This window comes from Neovison vison, chromosome 13, assembly GCF_020171115.1.
Source record: "Neovison vison isolate M4711 chromosome 13, ASM_NN_V1, whole genome shotgun sequence".
In the NCBI taxonomy this organism is placed as follows: Eukaryota; Metazoa; Chordata; class Mammalia; order Carnivora; family Mustelidae; genus Neogale; species Neogale vison.
In genome coordinates this window covers 5,411,078-5,432,447 of record NC_058103.1, presented here as the reverse complement: position 1 = coordinate 5,432,447, position 21,370 = coordinate 5,411,078, and the positions used below count along the sequence as shown (strand labels likewise).

Sequence of the window (21,370 nt, the reverse complement as noted above, 5' to 3'; positions counted from 1 at the left end):
CTGCCTGCCAGCCTCTAGGAGACCAGGACCCCACCCTACCCCACACTACCCCACACCACCCCTCACAGCCCCCCAGGTTTCAGCCATGCCCCCACCAGTGCGGACAGGGTCATTACCAAGGACATCAGCCCACTGCCCCCGGAGCTGCAGGTCCCTCAGCCAGTCCCGTCTGTCCGGCCACCCGTCCACCCTCCGTCCATCCAGCCTGCGGCACCCGCTCCTAATGAGCTCTTCTGGGAAAGCTGGTCAGGGAGAGACCACCCTCAGGGGCTCAGAGAGGGCTCCCCTCAGGCCAAGGCCTCGGTGGAGTGGGGGCAGGGGCGTGGCTGAGAGGTGGCGGCGGCCTTAGCACTCAGGCTGAACAGCAGGGGAAGCTGCACACCGAGGGCTTCAGAGCCCCCGGGACTTGGGACCCGGCACTTTACAGTCTACGAAGACACAGAGGACAGACAGAGGACGATGGGACACCCCAGGGCATGCAGGGGCCAGCCGGCAAGGGACCACCCCCACCCCCACCCCCACCGAGGATGTTGCCTAAGCACACAGAGTGGGGGGAACAGAGGGACTGCGGCCTGGGCTGGCGGGGAAGGCGGCCTGCTGGGCTGGGCCGGTCCCTTCTGAGGCCAGGCTGGGCCCTTGCCCGCTGCTGGGACGCCCGTGTGCGGGTGTGGAAACCAACACTGAATCAATGTGGGGCCCGGAAACCCCCGAGAAAGCGGCCCCAGAGAGACCGCGGCCCGGAGCACCCAGGGCAGGGCCAGGCCGCTCTCCCTGAGGCCCAGAAGGGGGGTGCCTGGCCGGGGGTGGGGAGCTCCCCAGGCTGCAGTCTGTGCCCGCTGTGGCCAGACGTGGTCTCGGGCTCTGGGACACAGAGCACAGCCAGGACGTGGGAACCAAATGCAGCCAAACCAGTTCTGGGCGCCAGGCTTGGGGGGGGAGGGCAGGGAGAGTCAGGTCCTCGGCAGGGGAGCGAGGGGGCGGGGGGGGGGGCGGCCACCAGCACATCTCACAGACGGTCCTCAGCCAGCTTGCACACCCGCTTCACCCGGGCGTAGGGCCCCAGGGCATCCTCGAACACAAAATCCCAGAGCACCTTCACCCACGAGTGGTGCTGCGGCAGGTGGTCGTAGTACTCCGGGGCGATCTTCCGCACCTGCAGGAGGGCGAGCGGGGTCAGAGGCTGGGGCCACGGCATGCCTCCCGGCCGCACACACGCGCGTGAACACACAAGCTGCACGCACACACACTCACACGCAGGGACGGCCTCCCAGGGGACCCATGTCCAGCAGAGCCAGGCAGCTCAGTGCTGCCCGGCGCGGGGTGCCGCCGGCCTGGGACACAGCAGACTCGGAGCCCCTGCCCTCCCCTCTCTGCAGCCCGCGCCGAGTTTCTGATCCAGGAGCTCCAGGTGGGCCCGGCTTCCTTGCCCCCAAGCAGCCCCGGCCTGGCTTGAATTCTGCTGAGCCACAGTCCTGGCCACACTCCTCCGCCCAGCGTCCCCCCTGCCCCCTCCTGCCCCCTCTGCCCCCACCCTTAGCCCGCCTCCTCCAGGAAGCACTCCCAGCCTCAGTGCCTGCACGGGCACCCCCACCGCTCTTCACTCCCCCCGGGAGAACGCACCAAGGGCTCACGGCCTGCTTTAGAGGGGAAGATCAGGGAGCAGGAGACCAGACGACCTACTTGAAGCATGAGCAGGGAACCCTGACTTTGCCTGAGGGAAGCAAAGAAAGGCTCACAGCTTCCGTGACCACCTGGGGTCCAGATTCCGGCTCTGCTACTTCCCGAGGCAGGGCCGTCCAGCCTGAGCTTCTGCCTGGTCTGTGAAATGTGCACAACAGGAAACAAGGACGCCCCCTGCACGGGCCTGGGGGGAGGCTGAGGCAGCGCCCAGCACACAGCAGGACCACAGGAGCTTCGGCAGGAGATGCAGGGGACGCGAGGAGGGCAGGGGGCCGCACAGCCAGGTCGGACTCCTGAGTCCCATAGCCCGGACAGGCGCTCGCACAGCGCGCACACACACACACACACACACACGTACGTGTGCCACTGCGGTCCACTCAGACACACATGCCAGCACCTGCACACAGGCGCGCACACCCGGACAGCGCTCACGCCCCTGGAACACGTGCACACCGGGCAAGCACGCACGGACTCCGGCGCTCTGACCCCTCCCCACCGGAGCCTCCGGCCACCCCGGGTCTCGGGTCACCCCCGCTCTTTCTAACCCACCAGCCCAGCGGCCCCCAGCCAGAGCTCCTCCTCCTCTTCCTCCCTCTCTCTCCTCCAGAAACTCCCCAAACCTGGGGGGGCTCCAGCTCAGGCCCAGTCCTGGGGTCCATGGAGTGCCAGGCCCACCCTGTCCTCTCTATGCCACGAAGGGGCCCTGCACAGTCACAGGGCAGGGACCAGAAATGAGCAGGGACAGGGGTGGTGGGAGCCCGGAATGCGGTACAGCCAGGCCACCCTGCCGGAAGGAAGGGGCAGCGGACGCGGAAAAGAGAGGACAACGGGCTGGCCGACGGCGTCCAGCCTGGGTTCAAACAGGTTTTCATTCCCCCACGAGCCCCTGCCCTCCCAGAAGCCCCCCCATTCTACGGCCAGGCCCCACTATCCTGGGGGCCTCTCGCGTCGCCCCAGGAACCACGACCCAGAATGCAGCCAGACAGCGATCCGCAGCCCGTGCGCGCCCGGCAGCGCCCCCCGCGGCCCCCCCGCGGCCCCCCGCCGTGTGCCACGCACCAGGGGCAGGTTGCAGCCCGGGATGCTGGGGAAGTCGTGGTGCTCCACGTGGTAGCCCACGTTGAAGGTGATGCAGTTGAGCGGCCCGTAGTAGGAGTAGGTCTCGTGGCCCTTGAGGAACATGTAGTGCTCGGCCACGAAGTGGCCGGAGATGGGGTGCAGGCCGAGCCCCAGCAGGGAGCTGGCCAGCAGGTAGACCACGGGCTTGAGCCCCCACAGGGCGAAGAGGGCGGCGTCGGCGGCCAGCTGCACCAGGGCGTTGAGCACCTCCATGCGGGTCACGGCCTTGGGGTGCACGCACAGCGGCCGCAGCGAGTAGAAGAAGGGCTGCAGCGCCAGCCACAGCAGCTTGCGGGCCGGCGTGCAGAAGAGCCAGCCCTCCAGGCGCGTGGGCACGTCCACGTCCAGCCCGTCGCCGCCCAGGTAGCGGTGGTGGTCCACGTGGTACTTCTTGAAGGACGCGGCGTAGGGCACGCCCACGGGCAGGTTGGCGAAGACGGCCAGCCAGCGGTTGTGCGCCGCGCGGCCCGAGCCGAAGGCCGCGTTGTGCGACAGGTCGTGGATGGCCAGCGTCAGCGAGTGGTTCACGCAGCCGCCGAAGGCGTAGGCCCAGAAGAACAGCCAGCGCCACGCCAGGCCCCGCACCAGGCGGCAGGCCAGCAGCTGCAGCAGCACCAGCCCCAGCACCGTCCACTTGAGCCGGGGGTCCGGCCGCATCAGGGCCTTGATGGCCGGGTACTTGGCTGCGGGGAGAACGGAGGAGAGAAGGTCATGGTGAGGGCCGCACGCTGGCCTCCGGGGCCTCTCCCTCCCCCCATCATCCACTGAGCCCCAGGCAGGGACACGGGGTCCCTCCAAACCCGGGCCTGCAGACGTCTGGGGATCCCTGGAGCCGCAGAGCCAGGCACACCGGCGGGGGCTCGGGGGAGACTTCCCAGAGCAGGGAAGGTATCTTTGTCACCGGCCGGAAGAGCGAGCAGCTGTCACAAGTCACAGCACCATGATGCCCAAAATCCAAGCAGCGGCCAAGAGCTGCAGGCCAGTGCGCTGCGGTGCCAGGGGCTTCCAGCCCGAGGGCCAGGGTGCGTGGGGCTCCCCGACGCGCCGGCAACCTTGGAAGGCACAGGGCTGGCCAGGGGCAGGGACATGGAGGGCTCTGGCTCTGGCTGCGGTGTTTTAGTTCTGAAACACGATAAAATGTTGAATTCATTTATTTTGGGGTGGGGGGTGCTCATGACAGAATCTTTTGTACTTTTCTGTAGTTTGTTCTACAGAAGAGAAAACGACAATGATGGTGGGGGAGGGTGGAGCAGGAGAGGGCCTTCTGGCCGGAAAGCAGCCAGGCCCTGATTGGGGGTACCCCTGGGGCAAGACAGAAACTTCCTGTGGGAGGGGGTACGGAGTCTGGTGCTGTGTCCAGGGGTGGAGATGCACAGGGCCAAGGGGTCATCCCCCGCTCAGGGTGACAGACCCAGGTCTGCTCGGTGCCCTGGTTCCCAGGCCCTGGGACACAGAGAAGTGCTCTGATGCATGGATATGGAAACTGAGACCCAGGTCAACAGGGCGTATCCTGGGCACCCCCGGGAAAGCCAGTGCTGGTCTCCAGTGTCTTCATACCTCCTGCCCACAGAGCAGCTGGGCAGCCTCAGGCTCCCTTCCCCGGGCTGGTCCACGGACAGGCCCCAGAACCAGCCAGGCGCAGGACAAATCCTGCCCAGCCCTGTCCTCCCACTGACCCAGGAAGTTACTTCCCCTTTGTGCCTGGAAGGGAAGGATGTGACAGCTCCACTCAGCAGCCCAGAGCCCCCAAAGCCAGGCCCCTCCACCCTCCTCCCAGACCACAGGCCTTTCTGAGAGGCATCCAGCAGTGCAACAGGCTGCTTCAGAAGTAATGAGCTGCCTGTCCCCCGGAGTATGCGAGCAGAAACACGCGATGGGAGCAAAGGGAGTCTGCTCCAGTCAGAAGGGAGACTCTGGCTCAGAATCCTCCTGCCTGAGCCGCCTCCCCACACGTCCCTCTTGGGGTCCCTCGATCTTGCTGTGTGCCCCGGGCTCCATTCCCCCCCTCTCTGGGCCTCGGGGTCCTGGTGTGTGATGGCAGGGGCGTGATGTGCTTCACAGGGTGTCTGTCCCCACAGAAAGACCCTGGCTCCGTGACAGGGAACAGCCAGCATCTGCTGGAGATGCTGCGGGGAGCTGGGGTCCCCCTCTGCCCAGAAGCCAACAGGACGCCGCAGGCAGCCCCTCTCCTAGCGCCACCCCCAAGCCTCCGCCTCGTCACACACCGCGGTGCGGACTCTGACACGGGAGCAGGGATTTCCACGGCCCTGAGGACAGCCCTCGAGGGGCCAAGGTGGGCTGTGAACCCCACTGTGGACAGAGCCAGAGCCCTGCCCCAACCCCGCAGCTCCCCCTGCCGCGGCCCTCCGCCTGCACACAGAGGTCGCCTCCAGCTGGGGACAGTGCCAGCCCCCCCACACCCCAGCGGCAGGAGGCCACGGGCCCCTTTGATCCCAGGAGCTCCTCCCTGAGGCTGGGCCCCGGACCGCCTGGGCCCCGCCGGGATGGTCGCAGCAAGTGTAGACGCAGTCGCAGGACTTCAGAAATCGCAAGCCAGCCCAGGGCCGGGTGACAAACCTCAGCCCCCAACAGCAGCACAGGACCCGGTGTCCCAGGCGGCTGGGAGAGGGCAGCATTCCGAGCGGGTTCAAATCCTCGCTGTGGGTGTGCGTTTGCGGCGCACAAAGATTTCCTACAACTCAGGGGCGAAGACAAACCACCCACCATCTCCAGACACCAGCCAAGGAGCCCAGAGAGCCGCTCCATGTGGGCAGTCACGGGAAACGCAAACTAAAACCACAGGAGGTCCCGCCGCCTTGACCGGCCCCCCAGAAGGGCCCGAGTCAAAACCAGACAAGGGCCAGTGGCCGCAAGGATGGGGAGCGCCCGGAGGCTGCGTTCTGGGGCTGCTGGTGGGGCCAACGAACGGGCAGCTGCTCGAAAACCAGAATGTAGGATTGCCGTATGGCCCAGCAAGCTCACCTCTACACAGACCCCCAAGACTTTTTTTTTTTTTTTAAGATTTTGTTTATTCATTTAACAGAGAGCGAGCAAGCACACAAGCAGGGGAAGCAGCAGAGGGAGAGGGAGAAGCAGGCCCCCTGCTGAGCAGGGAGCCCCCGCGGGTTCAATCCCAGGACCCCCAGATCACGACCTGAGCTGAAGGCAGACACTTAAGCGAGTGAGCTACCCAGGGGCCCCCCATTCCCACCATTTCACGGAGGAAATGAAAACCCAAAGAGGGGCTCCTGGGGGGGCTCAGTCGTTAAGCCTTGGCCTTCGGTTCAGGTCACGATCCCACTAGGATGGGTCCCGCATCGGGCTCCCATTCGGCGGGAAGCCTGCTTCTTCTTCTCTCCCTCTGCCTCTCCCCCTGCCCATGTTCTCTCTCTATCTTTCAGTCTCAAATGAGTAAATAAAATCTTTTTTTTAAAAAAAAAAAAAAAAAAGAAGAAGAAGAAAAAGAAGAAGGGGCGCCTGGGTGGCTCAGTGGGTTAAGCCTCTGCCTTCGGCTCAGGTCATGATCTCGGGGTCCTGGGATCAAGTCCCGCATCGGGCTCTCTGCTCAGCGGGGAGCCTGCTTCTCTCTCTCTCTGCCTGCTTCTCTGCCTACTTGTGATCTCTGTCAAATGAAAAAAGAAAGAAAGAAAAAGGCAGAAAGTGCTGACCCAGACTGCACGTGGATGAGCCCTGAACGCAGGAGGCTGAGTGAAAGCCGCCAGCCACTGGGCCACGAACTGTAGGGCCAGGACGAGTGAGGTGGGTACAACAGGCAGTTCCTAGGGAGGAAACGAGGGGTCAGCAGGGGCCAGGAGGGGGCGGAGGGGGAAGGCGGAAGGGGGGGCCGGAATGGGTCTGCGCGACTCCGTAAGGCGGGACGTGGAAACAGCCACGGTACACGCCGCCGTGAGTACCACGGAATCAGACACGCCGGCGTGGTCAGTTCCCACAGCAAACTGCCGGTTCTGTGGATTTTGCTGCAGTTAGGAGAAAATGGCTGCTCAGGGTGGGGGAGCTCAGTGGCAGGACTGTGCAGGCACTGCCTGCTGGGTCACGGGCGGGGTCACAGGCGGGGTCACAGGCAGGGCCACAGGCAGGGCCACAGGCAGGGCCACAGGCAGGGCGGATGGATCAGGCCCGGCAGGGCTGAACTAGCCAGCCCAGGCAGGCACGAATGGTGGCCTGGCTGCAGGGTGACCGCCGGGGCACGCTGGGGACACCAGCCCCACCGAGGCCAGCAGCTGTGTCGTTGGGGCACGGGGACGGAGAGGGGACAGAACACTGGGCTGATGAATAGCTTACCCTGCCCGGGGGTGCCGCCCACACTGGGCTCACAGCCTCTGGCCTCCTGCCTGCGCCGCGGGAGGGACCTGGCTGCTGTGAAGGTCAAGGACTCTAGGGCTGCTTGGCGCCCTGCACGCAGAGTAAGACTCAGGGTGGCCAGTGCCACCTTAAGCCAGGAGACCCCATTCACAAGCTAGAGACAGAGACCACTGGCAATGTGGGGGGAGAGGGAGGCCAGTCGTGGCCCCAAAGATATCTGTGTCCCAATCCCAGAAGCTGAGGAAGTTCCAGACCCCGACATGAGAACAAGGTTGCACTGGGCATCCAATAACAGCCACTGACCTTGCAACAACAGGAGGGTGACCTGGACCCTACAGGTGGCCCAAGGTCATCCCAGGGCCCTCCCTCCCAGGGCAAGCGCAGGCAGGATAGGGGGTCCCCCGGGGACAGGGAAGGACCCCATTGCCCCTGCTGATCATGAATGTGGAGGAAGAGGAGGGTTAGGGTTAGGGAGCATAGGTGCCTGGAAAGGGCTTCCTCCCCGGAGCTCCCTGGGGCGTTGCTCTAGGACGCGTGACTTCAGCCTGATGAGACCCACATCAGGCTTCCGCCACCCCAAGTTGTTAGAGAGCATGTGTGTGCTCTCTGATGCCCCCCAACTTGTGGTTACCTGTCACTGGGGCCCGGGGAGACTGAGGGCACCTAGACCAGACAGGAGTTAACAGCGAGCACTCGAGCAGCTGGGCCTGTCACAGGGTCCACTCCTCCGACCCCAGCCCTGGTCCGTCCTGGCACCGGCGCCGCAGGGCCCAGGGAGAGACTCCCGCTCCGCCCGCACCCCCTACACCAAGACCCCCCCCTCCCGCAGCCCACCAGTCCCCGCCCAGGGGGATGGGCCAGCACACGGTCATCCCACCAGGTGGGATGACAGACAAAAGGACCCCAGCCTGGGAGCCCGGAGGGGACTCAAGGGTCAGGCCTCATGCCAGCTTGCTCCCCTCCCAAAGGGGGTTAGAGGAAGAGGGACACTTCAGAGAGTAGGCCTGGATGCCTGGGCAGAGAGGCACTTGGGGGCAGGGGGGGACTTGGGGGCTGGGGGCCCGGGAGGGGGGAATCCAGCAGCCTCAGCGAGGAGGGTGAGATCACAGTGGGAGAAAGAATGTCTTCCCGAAGGCCAGGCTGACGAGACGTGCTGGCCACCTCAGCCAGCAGGACCGCGCTCGCCCACAGCCCAGGGCCAGGGAAACCGCTCACAGAGCGCCCCCGCGACCTGTGCACAGGTGGCTGGCAGGGCGGACCACGGGCCACAGGGCTCCACCAGCCTCCCTCTCACCCGGGGCGGACTCCGGGCACCAGCCTCCCCCCTGCTCAGCCAGGAGCCTGGCCCTTGAGGCCTCCCGAGGCACACCTAGGAGGCCCGGGGAGCTGGAGGCCAGCGGCTTCTCTCTCGGGCCGGTTCCCATGCATGCCCTTGGAAGGCAGCCAAGCCTGAGGCGGGAGGGCAGGGCAGGCCACACCTGTGGCAGGAAAGCAGCCTGGCATGTTCTGAGGCAGTGGGACCCCAGCTCGGGCACCGAAGCCAGCACACAGGCCACTCCTGTGGTCCCAGAAGCGGCTCTGACTTTGGACAATGGGCCCCGGGCGCCCCATCTGTCCAACAAAGACAGTAATCCCGCGGGTGGGGAGCCAGCTTCAGGGAGCCTCGTGCCCCCTCCTCCTTTTCCTAACAGTTCCCCAAAGACTCAGGTGCCCCCACTCGGGTGGCCCCACTGCCTCCCAGCCTTGTCTCCACACCGGAGACAGGGACAACACTCCGGCCTGCCCACCTGGGCAATGGCGCGGCGGGGACGGGGCTCTGAGCCCTGCGAGCCTTCTCTCGGCTACTAGATGCAGTTTTCTGAGCCGAGAATAACCATGCTCCATCTTCTGTCTCGGGGCCTGGGTGCTAGTCCCGGGCTGACCTGGCCCAGCTTGCTCTGACCTACCCCAGGCCACAAGGGCCACTGGGCCCAGCCATCCTGCTAGAAGACCCGAAAAGATGGGGCCGACGTCCAAACAGGACTCCAGGCCGCGCAGGGCGATCCTACAAGGGGCCAAGCAAACACCTGCGTCCCGGACCGCAGCGCAGGGAGGAGCCCAGCAGCCAAGGAGAAGGCAGAGCCCCGGGGCCTTGGCCGGAAGTGCCTGCGCGCCCAGGGAGCTGGGAGGGCGGCGGACTCCGGACCCGCCCGGCTCCCTGAGACGCCCGGCAACCCTCCCCACTCGTCCGCACGTTCCCCCGACCATCTTCATGTTAATGCCTCGCTGGAGGGGAAAAAGCACCTTCCCCCGACAAGGGCAAGGCCTCCGGTATCTGCAGGTCGTCGTTAGCATATGTAAGTTCTTTTGAGGGACGCCGGGGTGGCTCCAGCGGCTCAGGCCGGGATCCCAGCATCCCGGGATCCGCCCCGCAGCAGGCTCCTTGCTCCGCAGGGACTCTGCTTCTCTCTCGGCCTCTGCCTGCCCCTCTGCCTGCTTGTGTGTGCTCCCTCACTCTCTCTCCCTGACAAATAAATAAAATCTGGGAAAAAAAAAAAAAAAAAGTCCTTTTGAAACCTCCTTTTCCTTCCCTCTCCCAACCCCATAGTGTATAATCCGCCGCCCTCCCAGCCTGGGCCGGCAGCTCCTTCTGCCCACGGACCCCGCCCCGTGATTGAACAAACCTCCATTTTGCACCAAAGACAACTCAAGAATTCCTTCTAGGTCCTCGGCTCCAGACTCCTCCCCAGTGAAGCTCACTTTTGTTCCGGAAGTTCATCCCCACTGAACCTCCCGGGCCTTCCGTGGGGACCCCAGGGAGGCCCTGTCTTAGGAGTGGGGCTACCCCAGACCTGCCTGCCAGAAAGTCAGTCCTCATGCAAGGGCAACCGTGAATCCCAACTGCTCAAGCCCAGAGCTTCCTGGGGAGCGGGGGGACCTGTGGGGACGTCCCACAGGAGATGCTCGGGAACCCCCGGCCACTCAGACCAGAGGTGGAGGTCACGGGGCACCGGAGGGACTGGGTGACTACAGCCATGGGCTTCAGGTGTCTCTCCTGGGGTCAGAGACGGTCAAGGGCAGGAAGACAAGACAGGTGCCCCATCGGACCTAGCAAGGTCATGAGGGCCCCAACGGGAGCCACGTCGGTACAACCTGGGGCGAGATGGCAGGAGAGGGGGAGTGCGGAAGTGGGGAGGACGGGAGGTCTAACTGGGGGGACAAGGGATGTCAGGAAGCCAGGACAGAGATGCTGGGCCAGGGGTCACGGAACGGGCAAGGGGTGCTGGCCCGACAAAAGCGGGAGAGCCCGGGCCTCTTCCAGGGGCCCAGGAAAGGAGGACAAGAGGGGGAAAGCCCTGAGGCCGCACAGCGCTGGGCTCCATCCTCTCTGGGGGATGCCCAAAGAGGAGGGACAGAAGCACATACCCCACCCCACCCCCACAGCCCCATGGAGGACCCCTGGCCCCGAGCTGGACCTCCAGCCCTGAGCTGGAACCCCACGCCTGGCCAGCCTGCCGGGCGCACCCAGGGCCCCGGCTCAGAGACAGCAGGATGCACGGGGACATGCATGCTTCGAGAGCTCGCTACGCAGGAGGGAAGCACAGACGGCCACCCGGAACAGAGACAAACAGACCCATGCACCATGCAAATGTCTGCGGCCGCCCGGGCGTGGCCCAAGGCAACTGGGCACCTGGCCAGGAACAGCAGCCGTTGTTAGAAGTCGCACTGGCCGGGCTGACACGGAAAGGAGGGTCCGAGGTCCAGGAAGTTCAGGGAAGCGTCCCACAGAGCAGGGTGAGGCCCATACTGCCAAGACTTGGCCTTGGGACCCCCAGCTCCAGGCCCCCCCCCCAGCAGGATGCCCGCTGGGGCCCAGGCCAGGGCTGGGACACCAGCAGGTTCAGGGAACCTGAAACATTCACCCTGCCCGGGAGCGGGCCCTCCCCGCTGGGGAGACAGGGAGACGGGGTTCCCACAGCAAGGTGAAACTATGTGCCTCACTTCCAAAGCCCTCCCAGCCCCCCACCCACCCAGAAAGGGGGGAACAGCGCTCTGCAGGGATGCTGGGCCGGCAGGCGACCTGTGTCCTGGGGCTAAGAGGTGTGGTCGCCAGGACAAAACAGCCAGAGAAAATGCTGGTCCCAGGTCAGACCTGCCTGCAGCCCGGCTCACCCCCACAGCAGGGGGTCCCTGGGCAGCCCCCGTCCCTCTCTGGGCCTGCTTCGCACTCTCCCTCTTGAAGGTGCTGGCTCGGACCGGCGAGAAGCAGCTTGCTACCAGCAAAGTGACTTCTAGGTGACTTCTACACATCCCAAGGACCCACCACACAACAGACTTGTTCACAGGACCCAGAGAGCAGGGCAGGAGGGTGGGCCTGGTGGGCCCCGAGGGCCCCCACACGAGTCATCGGAAAGGCCTCACCACAGATACTGGCTCATCCCCCAACTTCTCCTGACAAAGCCCGCAGGGGGAGGGGAGGTGGAAGCAGGTAGTGCCTGGGGAGGCTGCTGGGCCCTTGCCCTCCAGAGGCAGCCAGGGAGGTCCCAAGGCTCCAGGTCTTCCTCCCCGATGCAGGCCTCCCACCTGCCCCCTGCTGACCTCTGGACTCTGGCAGGGGCCCCAGGAACACAAGGGCCTTCTTCCCGCCAACACTCTGGACCCATCCCTGCGCCCAGGCCTGCCACCACTGGACCACACACTCCTACCACCTCCCCAAAGAGGCCACGTGCCATGGTGTGACAGTCCCAAGGACTATAGGGGAGGTCCCTGTCATTGCTACTCATTGCTACTCATCACCTAAGTATTCCCAAGTCTAGAACATTCCATGGCACACAGCAGCTCACTGCTGACCACCTGCTTCCCAGCCGGGGGCTCCAGCTCTGTCCCTCCCAACCCCCACGGGCTATGGAGTCACATGGCAACTCTCCCAAGAAGGCACCTGAAGCTCTCTCAATCCCCTCCTTCCTCAAGGGCTTCCCTGCAGCCGCGCCCCAGCTCCTGTATGGAGCCAGGAGGAGCCAAGCCCAACACCGATGATCAGTGCGGGAGGCACCCTGGGGACCTGGTTGCACACAGAATGTGTGAAAGTGGCCCGAAGTGCCTTCAGGAGCCACCGTGCCCCCCCTCACGTGCCTCTCACTAAATCTGTTTTGTTTTTTTTTTTTGACAGAGATCACAAGTAGGCAGAGAGGCAGGCAGAGAGAGAGAGAGAGAGGGAAGCAGGCTCCCTGCTGAGCAGAGAGCCCGATGCGGGACTCGATCCCAGGACCCTGAGCTCAGGGCCTGAGCCGAAGGCAGCAGCTTAACCCACTGAGCCACGCAGGCAGTAACAAACATTTGCTGAAAGTCTCTGGCAGCGAAATGGGAGGGGTTCCCCGGCTGCTGGGGGTGGGGTGCGGCTCTCACTGCACATCCCGGGAGAGGGACACAAACACACACACACACACACACACACACCCCTAATGCATCTAACATCAGAGCCCAAGGACCGGTTTGAAAACCTGGGGGGCAACGGCACGTGTTCACAAGGGACCCGGCAGGTGAGGACAATACTCCCTGACTGGATTATGCAACTCCATTGAAGTCACCGGCGTGTGGGATTTACGGTATGTAAACTGGGCCTCATCAAAGCTGGTACATGTTAACGGAACAAGGGGAAAGGTAGGCCCGGGAAGGACGGGGCATGCAGGGCCGTGCAGAGGCTGGGATCCCAGAGACGGCCGCCGTGCGTGCATCACGTGGCAGGGACAGTAGCTCTCTCCAGGGGTGGGGACAGAAGAGGATGGCAAGAGGGCTGCCTGTCCCCCGGACCGGCTCCCCGGGCAAGTGACTTACCCCACAGGGAGCATCAATGTCTGGAAAGCAGACAGAAAAAAGAAAAGGTGGGGCGCCTGGGTGGCTCAGTCAGGTGCTCTGCTCAGTGGGGAGCCCGATGCTTATTACGGGTGCCAAGCACAGGGCCACAAGAAGTCAGGCACAAACCCTTACCCAGCGGGGAACAAGGACTAGGACTGCTCGGGTGGAAAAAGGAGCTGGGGCAGGAGAAGGAAGTTCCCAGGGGAAGACAGTGAGGTCAACCGAGAGTCCTCGCCTCACCAACCCACCTAGAAATGCGGGTTCTGCTGGGTTGTCTCCCAGCTCCCCGGGTTGGGGAGGGGACAGCGGTGAGCCCAGGAGGGCAAGAGCCAGAGCGTGGCAGGTCCCAGGTCGCAGTCAGCGCCGGAGGGAGGAACCCGGGACCTCCTGGCAGCCTCTGCACAAGCGCCTGTCGTGGGCCTGTCTGGGGAGCCCTGCGGGCCAGGCCAAGGGGCCAGGCCGAGGGAACCGTGGTAGAGCTGCGCCCGCCCTGACATGGGGAGCCTCCAACCTGGGAGGATGAAAGCTGTTGGCCACAGTCGTCTGCAAGTACAGAAGAGGCCTGGCTGGGAGGTGAAGGCACCTTGCAGGAGGGTGAGGGAGGACAGTGGGGCAGGTGCCCGGAGGAGAGGGGAGCCGTGCAGGTCACCACACGGCAATCCTCCCTTTGCAAATCCCTGCCCGCACCGCACGCTGCCAGCTGGAAATCGGCCACGAGAGAAGTATGTGCAGAAACTGCCAAGTGCCAATTTGCAAATCAGGAGCTTTTTGTTCCCCCCAGAGAGTACCAGCGTAATAACACCATGTGTGTGTGTGTCTGTGTGTGTCTGTGTGTAGTTTTTGGTTTCCTCCAGAGAGTACCAGCATAATACTGTGTGTGTCTATGTGTGTGTGTCTGTGTTTGTGTGTCTGTGTGTGTCTATCTGTGTGTAGTTTTTTGTTCCCTCCAGAGAGCAGCAGCATAATACTAGGTGTGTGTAGAGTGTGTGTGTGTGTGTGTGTGTGTGTGTGTAGTGTAGTGTAGTGTTTCTGAGTAAAGGACATTTAGGCTGAGACCTGAGGGACATGTATGAGTTTGGTTCATGAAGAACAGGGGGAAAAGAATTCAAGCAGAGGAACAGCATTTGCAAAAGCCGTAAGGGAAATGGGCAGATGGGATGCGTTCCACGGAAGTCAGAGAACAAGTCAAGAGAAAGGGCAAAGGCCAGAGTTGGGCTGCCCCACAGGCCAGGACAGAGGTGGTTTCTTCAGAAAGGGAAGCCAAGCCCTTGGACGATTTCAGGGGAGGATGTCCCCAGGCCAAGGAGGAGGCAGGGGTCAGCCCTGAGTGGTCACCAACAGGCTGCACCGCTCTGTGTCCCTGTACCCTGCCTGCCGCTCCCGCTGCCCACACCACTTAGGGTGACAGCTCACCTCCCTTTTCTTGGAGAGCCATTCCTCTCCCACTGAACAGCCCTGACTGTGTGGTGCTGGGGGGCCTGCCCATCACAGCCCCCTGCCCCCTGCCCAGCCACACCACCCACAGCTCCAGCCGGGTCGGAGGCTCCAGGGGCACCGGGGAGGGAGCGAGCTCTCTCTCTTCCTTGGAATCTCAGAGTTGGGTGTACGCAAGCCCCCCTGACGGGGAGGCGGCCCAGATGCCACCGGGGGCAGGGGCAGGGGCAGGGAGAGAAAGGAGCCCCGTGGTAGGGTGGGGAGCAGTCGTGAATTCCCCCGAGGGCTTCAGCCCGGTTCAGTTCTGGATTTTCCCGCTGTCCTTGAAAAAGCCGCAGCAGGGGCCTTTCCTACCCAAATAACCCTACAATTGCCAAGAGTCCGACTTCCTTGTTTCCTCTTTTGTTTTCCTTTGATTATTTGAATTTGTGTGTGTTTGGTTTTGTTTTGTTTTACTAAGCCTGGGCCCTGTTTTCGTAAGGGAAAAAAAATCACAAAGCTACTTGTTTTTAAAGACAAACTCAAAGCCTGCTTCTTTCCACTGCCCGCCCGGCTTGGCCTCCGGTCGGCCAAGGGATCCCAGTCCTGCTGGCTCTGTTCCTGCCTTCAAAGTACAGGGAGGCTCAGCCAGTGGCCTGAGAGGTGTGGCTCTTAGGGGCGGCGAGGGCCTCCATTTACTCAGGGCACTGTGCCCTGGGGAGCCTGTCCCCATGAAGGCCGGGGCTGGAGATGGACTTTGGTTCTGCGGGTCCCCCAGGCCCGCCGGAGCGGGTGCCCTTGGGTTCTGACTCCCTCCCACATTAGGCCCCGGGGGGGGGGGGGCTAGAGCCCTAAAGCAAGTTCACTGCACACCAGCCTGGCCCCGGCTGCCTCGGAACCAGGTGGCCCCAACCAAGCCCCTTCCCCTCTCTGATCCCCACCCCACTCCACTGCCCCTTCCCTAAAGACGTACTAACGGCTACTTGGCTACTCGCAGAATTTCTCCCAGGCTGGGCGCGGCGCGAGCAGCCGGGGTTGAGAAGTGGAAGGTACTCCCCGTCCTTGGGGAGAGCTTGGGCCTGTCTGCAGAGGTGGTAATTATCATCGGAGCTACCCTGTAACATTCATTGCGTGCAAGGCTAAGTACTTAACACTACCTCATTTAATGTGCACAACTCTGAAAGGAATAATAGCCCTTTTAACTCAACCAAGCCTCTGTCTGCTCCTCTGATGACTGACCTGCCCAGGGTCACAAGGCTCAAAAGAGTGAGGAGTGTTGAGCTGCCAGCAGGAGCTCACAGCAATGCTCTAGACGCCCACCCCCCCCCAAAATTACTGCCCCTCAGAGATTAAGAACCTTGAGGAATTGGGGAGCCATGAGGGAGACCCCAGAGGAGTGCCTTCACCCAGCAGAGGCCCAAGGTCAGGAGGACAGCCAAGGCAGGGGTCTTCCTGCAGGCAATGGGAGAGAGAGCCGTAACAAAATGTCAATGGCATGGGGCACCTGGGTGGCTCAGTGGGTTAAGCCGCTGCCTTTGGCTCAGGTCATGATCTCAGGGTCCTGGATCGAGTCCCGCGTCGGGCTCTCTGCTCAGCAGGGAGCCTGCTTCCTCCTCTCTCTCTGCCTCTCTGCCTACTTGTAATCTCCCTCTGTCAAATAAATAAATAAAATCTTTAAAAAAAAAAATGTCAATGGCATTTCTCACAGAACTAGAACAAATAATTCTAAAACGGCTAGGACCCTCAGAAGACCACAAACAGCCAAAGCAACCTTAAGAACAAAGAAGTCGTCCGAGGTATGGTGCTCCTGAATTTCTGACTATACTACAAAGCTTAAGTGATCAAAACAGTTAAGTTAGCGTTAAAACTAAACACACAGATCAATGCAACAGAACAGAGAGCCCAAAACCAACATGCATGTGGTCCCGAGGATGTGCCAACGGAGGCGACAGGAACATGCAACGGTCAGACAGGCTCTTCGCAGGTGCTGTTGGGGAAACTGCACAGTACACGCACCACAGACACACCCGGACCGCCTTCTTCCAGCACGCGCGAAATCAACTCAAAATGGATCAGAGACTTGTATGCAAGACGGGAAACCCAAAAACTTTAGTCAACAAGCTCCCTGACATCAGTCTTGGCAGTGATTTCTTTGACTTCCACACCGGAAGTAAAGGCAGCATATGTGAAAACCAAACAAAGGGAGACTGCATCAAAGTAAACACTTTTGCACCGTGAAAGTGACCATCAGCACAAAAAGGCAGGCCCCGGAATGGGAGCAGAGACCTACAAATCACGTCCCCAATAAGGAGATGATACCCAGAGCACATGAAGAACTCCTACACCTCAACAGCAAACCAAGAGAAATTTGATTAGAAACTTGAATAGACATTTTTCCATGGAAGACACACAAATGACCAACAGACACACGGAAAGATGCTCAGCACCTCTTATCCTCAGGGACATGCAGATGGAAATGACCAGCAGTCGCACCTGACACCTGTCAGAACGGCCAAAACCCACAACGTAAGAACAGGTGTTGGCCAGGATGTGGGGAGAGGGGAACCCTCGTGCGCTGTCGGTGGGAATGCAAACGGAGGCAGCCGCTCTGGAAAAGGTTGGAGTTTCCTCAAGAAATTAAACTAGAAACTACCCCACCACGGTGCGGCAGTTCTGGGCTCGGTATTCAACCACAGAAAACAAAAACACAAATTTGAAAACATACACGCCCCCAACTCCGTTCGCTGCCCCATTGTGTACGAGAGGCGAGACCCGGACGCAGCCGGAGCGTCCAGCAACAGATGAAGGGATGAAGACAAGGGCTCTCCCCAAGCGGAAGGGAGGGAGTCTGCAACACCACGGAGGGACCCTCACGGAAGAAGTCAGACCAACACAAATACCGCACGATCCACTTACACACGCCCTCTGAAGACAAAACCGAACCACACCCAGACTCCAAAGACAAAACCAACCCAGACTGGTGTTTGCCAGAGCCGGAGGGGTCCAGAGGGAGAGGCGAAGGGGACCGGAGTCTAAATGAACAGTTACGGGTGAGGGAGGGATGGGTACGTCCAGTGCAGCAGGGAGACTAGAGCCCACACAACTGCACTAACTCTGTACCGCGCCCGGAAACATACATAATGGCGAATGTCAACCACGCTTCAATGAAACAAACAAACATGGGGCGCCTGGGTGGCTCAGTGGGTTAAGCCTCTGCCTTCAGCTCGGGTCATGATCCCAGAGTCCTGGGATCAAGTCCCTCACTGGGCTCTCTGCTCAGCGGGGAGCCTGCTTCCTCTTCTCTGACTGCCTCTCTGCCTACTTGTGATCTCTCCCTCTGTCAAATAAACAAATATTTTTTTAAAAAAGGAAACAAACAGAGCCAGTGGGGCAGAGGAACGAAGGACAGACGGACACCTAGGCAGGACAGGAGCTGTCAAATGCTGGTGAGGGACGGTAAATGGCTCATTAATGCCAAGTTCACAAGTCCAAAAACAGATGGAACTGGAGGAATCCCCAGCCCCCAGTGGAAATGGGAATGAGCTAAATTGCCCTGGAGGGTCAGCCCTAGAGACCTGGTGCTGTCCGTTCCCTGGCCCCCATCACCTCCTCTCCTCCAAGTCCTCCAGGCTTCCCTGCTGCCCTGGCCAGAAGCTTCCCCCATTTCAGGGCCCATGGTTTCTCTCTTCAGAGACCCTTTTCTCTATGTCCAGGAGTGCCGAGTAGCACACTGGGCACCTCTTAACATCCCAGGTCTCCTTTAAATGTCACACCCTCTCTGCCAAACGCGATGACTGTGCCCATTCTGCAGATTCAGAACAGTTGAGTCCGCAGCCCAGAAGGTCTGGACCCCTCCTCCAGGTAGCTCTGCAAGCCAGGGTAAGGCCTTCTCCACCCGGGGCCAGGTGCCCAGCGAGTTGTTAAGGAGGTAGGGGCAAGTCAGGGGGAGGGGAGGAGAAGGAAATGGAGCCTGGCCTTGGCAGCAGGGTGTGGCCAACACACCTGCCCTCTAGGGAGGGGCAGGACCGGGTGATCACCGATAACCCCGGGAGTGCGGGTGTAGAGAGGACGCTCCACAGATCAGACCGCAGTAGTGCCGGGTTCCTGCCCACCTCCCAGCAGGAAACCACGAAAGTCACCCACCCAGCCAGGGACACCAGCCCGGGTAAGCCACAACAGCCCCGCACTAACTAAGCTGCGTATCTGGGGTCTGAAAGCCTTAGAAGTAACAGGATAGGTATCGCATCGTCTTGGAGTGGGGCGGGACACCAAAGAGAAAACTCTATAAAGAAAAAAAGCCAGGGGCGCCTGGGTGGCTCAGTGGGTTAAGCCGCTGCCTTTGGCTCAGGTCATGATCTCAGGGTCCTGGGATCGAGTCCCGCATCGGGCTCTCTGCTCAGCAGGGAGCCTGCTTCCCTCTCTCTGCCTGCCTCTCCGTCTACTTGTGATTTCTCTCTGTCGAGTAAATAAATAAAATCTTAAAAAAAAAAAAAAGAAAGAAAAGAAAAAAAGCCAATCTTAAGGGGCTGCCTTCAGCTCAGGTCATGATCCCAGGGGTCCGGGATAGAGCCCCACAATCATGCTCCCTGCTCAGCGGGGAGCCTGCTTCTCCCTCTCTCCCTCTACCCCTTGCCCTGCTTGTGCTCTCTCGCCCTCAAATAAGTAAAATCGTAAAAGGCCGGTGGGGGGAGGGGGAGCCAACCCATTTGAATGCAGTTTAAAAAAAAAAAAGAAAAAAGAATGAAAATCTAAGCTGCTGTGAAAGCAAAAGGGAGAAAATACATGCAACATGTAAGGAAAGAGTTAAATCCTGCTGTATGGAGAACTCTAACCAACAAGTGAGAGACCAACCCAAGAGAACAAAGAAAAAAAATCTAAGTGGCCAATTAAACTTTGGAAACAATCATTCCCCAAACTGCAAATTAAACATAATAAAATAGCACATGTCGCCTAGTCAATCGGATGAAAAGCTTTGCCAACCCCAGGTGTAGGTGAGGGAGTTGTGGAAGCCACGGCCCCGCCATTTCTGGGGAGGGAGAGTAGCCTGTCCAGGCTGCTGCACACCCTGGGGACTGTGGGGACGGTTTGGTGGCATCTAGTGAAAACCAGGCTGGAGGGGGTCCCTGGGTGGCTCAGATGCCGGGCGTCTGCCTTCAGCGGGGGTCATGATCCTGAGGTCCTGGGCTCAAGCCCCACATCAGACTCCCTGCTCAGTGGAGAGTCTGTTTCTCCCTGTCTGCCTCTGCCTCTCCCAAATGGTATTTTAAAGAAACAAAAAACCCGCGAAGTCGAGAGCCCAGTTCCCCGTAGTCCCCAGCAAGGACACTGTACGTCCCCACTCTCAAAGAAGCCCCTGGCTTGACTGACCACAACTACGTTGGGAAAAACGACTTTGGAGGACACTAAATGACCAGAGGAACGGCCACCACGTACTAAGCTGTAAAATACACGTTTGAAGAGACAAAAGGCATTTGGGGGCAGATTCTTTTTTTCTTAAGTCGTCTCTCTCGTTGCGCGCTTGCTTCCTTCCAGGCGCTCGTCGCGCCCTAACCCCGGGACCCGGCTGAGCTCAGCGGGCTCTACCTTCGCGGGCAGGACGGCGCAGCCCGTACACGGACGGTCCCCGGGAACGGACCCTTGTCCCGCCCGGTCCCCGCCCCACGACCAGCTCGAGGCCCACCACGGGGACCCTGCGGCTGAGGCGCGCTCCGCAGGCGCGCGGATCCGGGCTGGGGTCCTCGGATCGTGGACTCCAGGACGCAGCCCAAGACGCGACAGCAGGTTCCAACCCGGGCAGGGGGACCCTCGGGGACCCGGGCCGAGGACCCGTGGGCGGAGGGGGAAGTGGCGCTCCCACCCTCCCCGAAGCAGGGGCTAGGAGTGCCCGCTGGAGATCCGGGCCGGCGCCACAGGGACCGCGGTGCTCGGACTGGCCCGCGCCTCCCGACCGCCCCGCGGGTCTGCCCCACCCGCGCAGGGGCCGGGCCGCGCTCACCGAGCATCTCTTTGCGGCGCTGCGTGTGCGGCTGGTCGGTGTAGACCCACTCGAAGTCGGTGCGGCCCGCGCGGTTGCCCATGCTGCGGCCGGGAGCGCGGCTCGCAGCGCGTCGCACCACTCGGCTCCGCTCCTCCCGTCTGCCCCGCCGCGCGCCGCGGGGACCCGAGTGCGGCTCGGGGCGGGGGCGGGGGTGGGGGCGGGGGCTCTCGCGGGGCGGGGCCAGGTGCGCCCGGGTAGGAGCGAGGAGGCGGGGCCCGCGGGGCTGCGGCGCGGCCCAGATCTGGGGCGGGCGGCGGCGGCTCCCCAGCCTCGGTCGCGTCGGCTGGACGTGGGACTCTTAGCGCGCCGCCCGCGGGAGTCCCCGGGCCCCAGGTCGTGCGGGGACGGCCCGGTGCGCTCGTTGCCCCCCACTCCGCCTGGCTCGCCCGCGGCCGGTCGTCGGAGCGCCGGTTCTCCCCGCGGCCCAAACGCACGGGCGCGCCCGCTGCCCCTGCCTGAGGGACGAGTCGGGTTAGCGCCCACCTGGGGTGGGGACTGGGGCCAGGAGGCTACAGATTAAACGCCTGTGACAGTGCCTGTAAACGGGAGGTGCTAGGAGAGATTCACCACGGCGACAATGCTGCCTTCCCCTGCCTGTCCCCTACCCGGCCCTCCCACGCAACGCAGTGGGTAGATGATGGGTCTGTGGCAACCTGAGGGAGGAGAGTCAGCCCCACCCCTACCTTCAGGAAACTCGAGGGACACGGGGACACGGAAAAGGCTTATTATGACTCAGTGTGAGACGTGCCCTGACACAGGGAGGTGTAGCCAGGATCCAGCACGGGAGTCTTTTGCACTGGGCTTTGAAGGATGAGTAGGAGTCAGCAGCTAGACAAGGGAAGGGCACTGGTGGAGGAGGGAACAGCAGATGCCAAAGGCTCAGAAGCTTAGAAGAACCCTGACATTTTTTAAATAATAAGAGTCCAGGAGTGGGGGCACAGGGCTCCTCATTTTCACCTTTTC

General features: G+C 61.8%; 1 protein-coding gene across 1 annotated transcript; it reads right to left on the bottom strand.

The window, feature by feature from the left end:
- Positions 1-962: 962 nt before the first annotated feature.
- Positions 963-20,490, bottom strand: DEGS2 (delta 4-desaturase, sphingolipid 2). Its single transcript, XM_044229731.1, has 3 exons — positions 20,366-20,490; positions 2,740-3,482; positions 963-1,153 (listed from the first exon to the last, which is right to left on the bottom strand). Exons 1-3 carry the CDS (start codon positions 20,445-20,447, stop codon positions 1,007-1,009), a joined length of 972 nt encoding a protein of 323 aa, XP_044085666.1. The 5' UTR covers positions 20,448-20,490; the 3' UTR covers positions 963-1,006.
- Positions 20,491-21,370: the final 880 nt, after the last annotated feature.

Excerpts from the sequence above, each read along its gene's own strand:
- DEGS2 (XM_044229731.1), bottom strand. The coding sequence starts at position 20,447 with ATGGGCAACCGCGCGGGCCGCACCGACTTCGAGTGGGTCTACACCGAC. Across the intron at positions 3,483-20,365 it reads GCGCCGCAAAGAGATGCTCG|CCAAGTACCCGGCCATCAAG; the intron begins GTGAGCGCGGCC and ends TTCTCCCCGCAG. Across the intron at positions 1,154-2,739 it reads CGGGCTGCAACCTGCCCCTG|GTGCGGAAGATCGCCCCGGA; the intron begins GTGCGTGGCACA and ends GCCCTCCTGCAG.